Source organism: Salvia hispanica, chromosome 1 (genome assembly GCF_023119035.1).
Source record: "Salvia hispanica cultivar TCC Black 2014 chromosome 1, UniMelb_Shisp_WGS_1.0, whole genome shotgun sequence".
Taxonomy (NCBI): Eukaryota; Viridiplantae; Streptophyta; class Magnoliopsida; order Lamiales; family Lamiaceae; genus Salvia; species Salvia hispanica.
In genome coordinates this window covers 21,516,469-21,525,081 of record NC_062965.1, presented here as the reverse complement: position 1 = coordinate 21,525,081, position 8,613 = coordinate 21,516,469, and the positions used below count along the sequence as shown (strand labels likewise).

Genomic DNA, 8,613 nt, shown 5'->3' with positions numbered 1-8,613 from the left:
CGGTGAACACGCATCTTTTTTTGGGTAAATAATTTAAATAACAGATATGGAATCGTTACATTCCCACATCAGGCGGGGCAACCCGGTTTACGAGCTGAAATATTATACTCCATTCTATCTGTTCCACTACCAATATTCTTTGTAGATGGTACCAGTTTTAATGTGAAATCTGTAAATTGGAGAAATCGTAAATGAAAGAGAAAGAAATGATGGACCGTGTTAACAAAAATGAAAGACTAAATTTTTATGAACAAAACTATTACTCCATCTTTTTATTTCATTTGCCCGCTAATAAATGTCTCATTTCGCAAGTGCTTTAACTATTTTTTTCTATCAAATTTCTTTTATAATGTCAAATAAAATTTTAAAACTTTGAGTTGGTAAACAATTGGACATTTTATTGCCTAATTGAGGGAGTAGTTGTAAACCCCGAAGGAGAGGATTTAATCACCTTTAATTTGTAGTTAGTAACTATCATAATTGAGTGCTGCTTTTCTTTAATTAAGCAAAGCACTAACTTTAAACACGCATTTTTTTTTTAATTTAAAACTTTATTGTAACAAACCATGACAAAAAAAACTGGTGCGTTGGAATGAAAGTGGCGAGTGCTGCAATTGGACGGTGTGGAATGTGATGCTTCTGGCTACGTACGTCGTTAGTTTGCAGCTCGATAATGAGACCATTTCTGGTGGAATTGGTGATTCGTCGAGTCTCTTTAGAATATCTGCAGAAGCTTAACCTTGCCTACAATTACTTCTTCAGTGATGCCATTCCAAAAGGTATTGGCAATTTCACTTGTTTGACACATTTGAATTTGTCACATGCTGGTTTTGTTGGGCAGGTTCCTTCTGAAATTTCGACCTTAACGAGATTGGCTAGTCTCGATATCACCAACTACAATCAAGAAAATTTTATTCTTGAGCTCCCGAATTTGGAGATGCTTGTCCACAATCTAACAGAGCTTAGAGAGCTCTATCTTGATTATGTCAATATTACTTCCTTTCATGAAAGGAAAAAATGGAGCCACGTTGTTTCATCATATTTACCCAACCTCACCGCTTTGAGCTTGCGCCATTGTTCTATTTCTGGCCCTTTAGCAAGGTTGTTTTGGAAACTCCATTCCCTCTCGATTCTTCGACTGGATGGTGCGAATCTTTCAATAGTAGCGGTGGCTGACTTGTTCTCTAATTTTCCAAGTCTGACCACCTTGACTCTTAGTGAGTGCAGTTTAAAGGGTTCAATACCATCCACCTTTGCTAACCTAACTGAGCTGATTCATGTGAATTTGGCATCTAACTTCTTGACAGGCTCACTTTCTTCTATGTTGTTCAAACGTCTTTCCAATCTCATTCATCTAGATCTGTTATTAAAAAGTTATTGTTTCCATGTAGCATATCACCTAATTACGCCTTCTCAAAATATATTATAATTGGTTAACAAAAAAATTGATTAATACTCCCACCTTTAAAGAAGTTTTCGGCCTCCTCAATTTTATTTCCTAGGGTAGGAAATAAAATTAGATTTAAAGAATAGGCCCAAGACTTGTAAAAGAAATTAATTCTTACTCTTATTTTTCATGGCCCAAAGCCATTTGCGAAAAAACTTTGATACTTCCTCCGTCTCACTACAAGTGATGAATTTTTCTTTTTTTGATACGGGAATTAAGAAAATGATATGTATTGAGTTAAAATGTAGAGAGTAAAGAATGAGAGAGAAAAAATAAGAGAGATAAAGAGATAGTAAAGTAAGAAAGAGAGAATAACGTGAGCGAGAGAATAAAGTAAGAGGTGATTAAAGTTTTGTTTTTAGCTAAAAAAGGAAATTGATCGCTTGTGGTGGGAAGCCCAAATGTATCGCTTTATATTTCACATTTTTATTTATTAATTAATGTTCACGGAAACTTTAATTAATTCGTCGTCCCGCCTCCAACGAAAAAAAATATTAAATTTGTCCAACGCAATCCAACTAATATTTGGTGTTGTTCCAAATATAAATTTTAAGATTAATCCTCAATTTAAACACGCTATGTATAGTACCTTAATTAAATTCCGACGAGAAGAAATTATTTCTCTCAACAAAACAAATCACACTACACAAGTATGACTATTTAATCAATGTACGCACTTCCCTTCGCGCAATCAACAATAATTAGTCATTTGGTGTTATGCTGAGTACTACAATAATTCATCATCACATCCACTTGATTACTTACTCAAGGTTCGTATTTCGCCAAGTTTACAAAGAACTAAAAGAACTCATCGTGCTCTAAAAATATTATTCGTGCGAATCTCAAAATATTTAATTCCTTGCTTTGCGGGAAATTAAATATTATTTTCAAAAAGTTCCATTTAACTCACCATATCGCATTCATAAAAAAAATTAATATCCGAAAATAGCAGATGTTACAGTGTAGGCCCAAAAACTTTATTTAGGTAAATATACGCAACCAATTTTGAACTTTAGTCTATTTGTTACTATAAAGATTGTTTCCATGTAGCATTTCACCTAACGCCTTCTCAAAATAAACTATAAATGGTTTACAAAAAATTATTAATATTAGATTTTCTAAATATAAATGAAACATAGGAATAATATATTAGACCTCATGTGATCTGAACATAAACTATAAATGGTTTTAATAAAGTATTTGTAGTATTAGACCTCATGTGGTCTTAATATAAATGTAATAACTAATATAGGAATAAATCACAAATTTGAGTCATTGTATGTAAACAACTTTTAGTCATATCACCAATAAAAGAGCTTGACTATTCCATGGAAAAGAATATGTGATTCACATTAAAATCTTGTACAGAATTATGTTTCCCATTCAATCATTTCTCTTCAAAAATTTGTTTACCCATTATCATCGTCTAACCATTCAACACGGCAAACTCTGCCGTGTTTATTAATCTTAACTTTTTATTTCTGTTTATTGTTTTTACTCTATATTGCTGGAATATAATATTTTAATTTTGAGTAAAAGGGCATCTCCTAGTTTGCATATAAATAGGCAAATGAAGCAGAGTAGATAGACAAAAACATCAGCCATGAAAACAACATACCTTTTTCTTGCATATATTTCTCTCCTAACACTTTGTTTGTGTCCTACAAGAGCAGCCACAAGTGAAGCAGAGGGTTTGATGAGATGGAAATCCAGCCTATCATCTTCTGCTTCTCTCGAGTCGTGGTCCGTCAACAACATCAGCAACCACTGCAGATGGATTGGCATTCGCTGCAACGACGAGGGATATGTCTCTGGGATTGATCTCCCCGGTGCAGGCCTTGCAGGAACATTGGACCAGTTCCATTTCACTGCATTGCTGAATCTCACCACTTTCAACCTCAGTGGAAATTATCTCAATGGCTCCATACCAGGTGCTCTTGGCAACCTCACAAGCCTCACTCTCTTGGACCTCTCCGCCAATCTGTTTTCCGGTGCCATTCCACCAGAGATCGGCCGCTTGACAGAGCTTCGATACCTGAGCTTCTTCAATAACCTCATGGTTGGAGAAATCCCATATCAGATTGGCAATCTGAGGAAGGTGCGCTTCTTGGATTTGGGCTCCAATACCTTTGAAACTCATGACTGGTCTCGATTTCCAACTTTCCCTTTCCTAACTCACCTTAATCTTGGTTGGAATGAACTCAACTCGGAATTCCCACACTTCATAACCACATGTCTCAACCTTACTTTTCTTGATTTGTCTCTAAACTACTTCACGGGCCAAATTCCTGAATCATTGTTCACCAATTTGTTCAAACTTGAAAATCTTGACCTCACCAGAAATGGTTTTCAAGGTCCCCTGTCACCAAATATCACTAATCTCTCCAAGTTGAAGGATCTTCGCCTCGGCGACAGCTTCTTCTCTGGCAACATTCTTGATTCAGTAAGCCTTATTCCAAGCCTACAAATTCTGGAGCTGTACAATAATTCGTTTATAGGAGAAATCCCTCCTTCTATAGGCCTACTCACGAATCTCCAATTTCTAGACCTTGAAATGAACAGATTCAATTCCTCCATTCCCCGAGAGCTCGGCCTGTGTAACAAGCTGACCTACTTAGATTTATCCCATAATTCACTCTCAGGGCCATTGCCGATATCCTTGTCGAATCTGGGCAATTTATCTGAGTTGAGCCTATCTAATAATAGCCTAACTGGTGAAATATTGCCCCATTTCGTCAAGAGTTGGAGAAAACTAATCTCAGTAATAATTCAAGATAATGAATTCAGTGGGGAGCTTCCATCAGAAATAGGCTTGCTCACAAACCTCAAGTATCTGATTCTCTATAATAACTCGTTTTCAGGCAGCATCCCACCAAAGATAGGAAACCTACAAAATTTGTGGTGGCTGGACCTTTCAACCAATAACTTTTCAGGTGAAATACCTCAACTCATAAGCCGATTACTCATGCAACTTGGAAAACAATGCTTTATATTCATTGGCAATTATAATTTCACATGCAATATACTTATCGTGTTAAAACTCTTAAATTTTGTCTCACATTGACTTGGTGATGAACCTAGCTCAATATAACGCCTTTTAAAAGGTGGGTGACCCATTTCTAATATATTTAATTATTTGCAACTATCAACAGTTTGAATTGAATACTTTTTTTTAAAAAAGAATGCAATGCATTACTCATAAATGTGCTATTAAAATGCTATGCATCTATGTTTTTAAAAGTAAAGATTTTGTATTTATACCTTATTTAACTATAAAATAAATGGTTTGAAGGTCTAATTCCATCTACTATCGGAAATCTTTCAAAGCTGGATATCTTAGATCTCTCTTCCAACAAATTAAATGGTAAGCTCCCATTCTCCTCTGCAACTTGACATTCGTTAAATAATCTTGTTGGGCATTTTTATAACTTTCAGAATACATAGCATAATAGGTCATTTTTATAATTGTTTTTGTTATAATGATTTCCTATATGCAAGCTAGGCAGATTGGATCTGAATTTCATTACTCTAGATATTAACAAGAAGAGTAAAGGTCAATGCCCGTTTCCTAACATATCTAGATTATTCATGTTAGAATAAAAGTCCATTTTGGTCCTAAACATATGCAACAAAAAATACTACTCCCTCTGTCCCATTAAATATGCAACATTTGATTTTCGGCACAAAATTTTATGTAGTGTTGTTTTGTGAGTTAATGAGGAGAGAGTAAAGTAAGAGAAAAGAAAAAGTAGAGAGAATATTGTTTCCATTTTTAGAAACGTTTCATTTTTAATGGGACAACCTAAAAAGGAAAACGTTTCGTTTCTAATGGGACAGAGGGAGTATTTTAATCCAAAACATTCACTTTTTGAAACACAAATCCATAACAAATGAAAATGCCGCCAGTCTATTTTTTTACGGTTACGTCAAAAAACTAACGGTTAACGCTAATTGCATAGGGGTATGGCCGTTAGTTTTTTGACGAAACCATAAAAAAAAGGACCACTTCGACTAGGATTTCAATTGTTATGGACCTGTGTTTTCAAAAAGTAAATGTATTGGACCAAATTAATATTTTGGTCATATGTTTAGGACCGATATTGACCTTTTACTCTAACATGAATAATCTAGATAGGTTAGAAAAAGGAGATTGAAAAGTTAATACATTAGGATGAATAGTGATATTTTCGCCAACACTTTTATATCTGAAAATTCTAACTTTATTAAAACATTCTCAATGGTGGGAGTTATTTCATGAAAGATTGGTCATATTGACAACTTACATTTTGATTTTATGTGGTCCCTCTGCTGTGAAATGTTTATATGTAATGCGGATAACCGCCATACTGTTACATTGACTAAAATGTCATGTATGTGTATTTTACGATAAAAATAAATTTGATTATATACTTGCTCACTTTTCAAATAAATTGTTTCAAGGTCCAATACCATCCATTATTGGAAATCTTTCAAATATGGAGTTCTTACGGCTCTCTTCCAACAAATTAAATGGTGAGCTCCCATCCTCACTTTGCAAGTTGTTACATATTCAGTCTCTTCTTCTCTCGAATAATACTTTGGAAGGAAGACTATCACATTGCTTTGGAAACTTCAGCAAATCATTGACCATCTTTCACCTAAACATGAATCATCTTAGTGGCCTCATTCCATCTATCTTTTCTAAGAATTGTAGTCTTATTTCCATCAATTTGGGTAATAACAAATTCCACGGACGATTACCTAAATCCTTAGTCAATTGCCGAAGTCTAAGGGGTCTCGACATTGGAAATAATAGAATAAAAGAAGAATTTCCCTTTTGGATGGAACGCCTTCCCAAGCTTAAAGTGCTAGTGCTGAAGTCTAACAAGTTTGATGGCAACTTATCACTTCCTTCGCCAACGAAACTTCCATTTCCTATGTTACAAGTTCTAGATATATCTCATAATGCATTTGTAGGCTCTCTCCCTGAGAGATATTTCAAGAATTTCAGAGCAATGATAGAGGAAAAGCAAAGAGATGGCACAGTGAGTTCTTACGACAAAAAAGAAGATGACCAGTATCAAGGTTTTATGGAGATGATAGTCACCTTGAAAGGTCAGGATCAGTTGTTGAATAGACTGCTGGAAACCTTCACAACAATTGATTTATCCTCCAATAGTTTCTTTGGGACTATTCCACCTTCCATAGGGAATCTTAAGATTCTCAAATATTTGAACCTATCCCACAATAGCCTCACAGGAAATATACCTTCATCTCTTGGAAACATGAGCCAACTCGAATCGCTGGATTTGTCAACAAACAAACTGGATGGAAAAATTTCAGGTGAATTGACTAGGTTGACATTTCTTGCGAAATTAAACCTTTCAATGAACAATCTTGTAGGGCAAATACCGCGATCTAACCAGTTCTCCACATTTGAGAATGATTCATATATTGGAAACTTGGGATTGTGTGGACTTCCGTTGACAAGAAAATGCAAAGAGGATGATGGACCAACGGTAAACCCCGCAGGTAAGAAAGGCAACAACCTATCCTTTTTGGAAGAAGTTGGCATATCAATGGCCTTTGGTTTTATTTTCGGTTTCTGGGGAGTTATTGGTTCTTTCGTACTAAAGAAATCATGGAGATTTGCATTCTTCAACTTCTTTGATGCTGTTGGAGATTGGCTCTATGTTAGGAGTCTTGTGCTTGTATCTAAATGGAGACGGACCTAAAATAAGGTACTGATCATCACTTCATCCCTTCAACTTCTTTGATATTGACTTGAGTTTTCATTAAATGTTATTAGCAGTAAATTATATGGAAATAGTATGACTTTTAACCAATATTTTTTTTACTAAAAAGAAAATTTTAAACCATTTTGCTCCCTTTAATATCAATTGTGCACATATGGTTGATGCATTTTGATGCAGGTCCAGCAAAGGAAGCCGCAAACGATGATTGTGTTGGAATGATTTGAATTATGGCGTCAAATTCACGTGATGCTAGCAGAACAGGTTGAGGAATCAAAGTCATCGTTGTGCTATGAATATGCTCGATGGACCATTGGACATCCTTTTTAAGTTACAAAATTGTCCTTTTATTTGTAAATTTGTTACTTCCTTCTGAATAGGTAGGGTTTCAAACCACTTATAAATAATGGATTTCATGTTTTTCAATCAGTTTCAGATATTATTAATAAATTTTAGAATTTAAAGCTAGGTTATGTGTTTTCTCCATCAGCTTCTGTCACTCTTGTGACGCATTTGCATCACAGCCTGCAAAAGAAGAATGAGATGATGAATGAATTCATAGATTGATATTTAGTTGGCGATGTTTTGTGATGACAATTGGGATTTGAATTTTAACTTCAGAAGTGCAAGAAAGAGAATTGTGTGCCTTTTTCTCTTGCTTGTCTACTTTATCAATTTCAAAAATGGAACAAAATTCAGCCGTTTTATATAGGCAGAGAACTGAACAATTCTTTTAGACCTTTTGTACAAATCATGTAGGGTAGAAATCAAGTTGAGGAGTTCTTCTAAACCATATACTCCCTCAGTTTTTAAAAATAACAACTATTTCTATTTTGGGTCGTTCTTTAAAAATAGAAATTTTAGAATATTTCTATTTTAGGACATGAACCCATAATCCAATAACTCTACTTTCACTACTTTTTCTTTTTCTCTCTCTTACTTTACCAATTCTTCTCCCTTACTTTATCAATTATGTATTAAAATACGTGTCGTTTCAAATGTATCTATTTTTTGAATATGGAGGGAGTACATGAGATTGTTTTTCAGTTAGGCGTGGACAGAGAGACTTTTCAGGTACTACACCCAAAGAGATTGTAAACTCTAATAATCTAATATCACTGGAAGCCAAAAGATTAGCATATAATTTGACCCAAAATAAAATTTTATTTTGTTTACCAAATAATTTCTCAAGGCCTCGTGATTAGAATACAAACTTGGGGTCATTTTCTTTTCCATGATCTATCTAACTTTACAAAGGCCCAAAAGATTATTAGACAATTTGGCCCAAAATAATTCTACTTTCAAGTCCAAAATAGTGAATTGCATCGTCAAGTCAAAAAATGTTTGGTTTGAATTGATTAAAGAAGATTCCCTAATTTCAAATAATGAGACACCTACTGCGACTTTATACTTAAAGTGGGACTTGATTACATG

General features: G+C 34.6%; 2 protein-coding genes across 5 annotated transcripts; both read left to right on the top strand.

The window, feature by feature from the left end:
- Positions 1–604: 604 nt before the first annotated feature.
- On the top strand, positions 605–1,403 carry LOC125190004 (receptor-like protein Cf-9 homolog). Its single transcript, XM_048087208.1, has 3 exons — positions 605–779; positions 842–1,279; positions 1,392–1,403. The coding sequence occupies exons 1-3, from the start codon at positions 765–767 to the stop codon at positions 1,401–1,403; spliced, it is 465 nt and encodes a 154-aa protein (XP_047943165.1). The 5' UTR covers positions 605–764.
- A 1,593-nt stretch (positions 1,404–2,996) lies between these two features.
- Positions 2,997–7,608, top strand: LOC125202397 (LRR receptor-like serine/threonine-protein kinase GSO1). 4 transcript variants are annotated; one of them, XM_048100788.1, is made up of 5 exons: positions 2,997–4,380; positions 4,740–4,811; positions 5,888–5,959; positions 6,830–7,167; positions 7,360–7,608. In XM_048100788.1, the coding sequence occupies exons 1-4, from the start codon at positions 3,051–3,053 to the stop codon at positions 7,159–7,161; spliced, it is 1,806 nt and encodes a 601-aa protein (XP_047956745.1). In that variant the 5' UTR covers positions 2,997–3,050; the 3' UTR covers positions 7,162–7,167; positions 7,360–7,608. The 4 variants fall into 4 exon arrangements, 3 of the variants coding, with proteins under 3 accessions (XP_047956745.1, XP_047956744.1, XP_047956743.1); XR_007173090.1 differs by having other exon boundaries at positions 3,029–4,380; positions 5,888–6,958; positions 7,063–7,167; XM_048100787.1 differs by having other exon boundaries at positions 3,029–4,380; positions 6,404–7,167.
- The last annotated feature ends 1,005 nt before the right edge of the window (positions 7,609–8,613 follow it).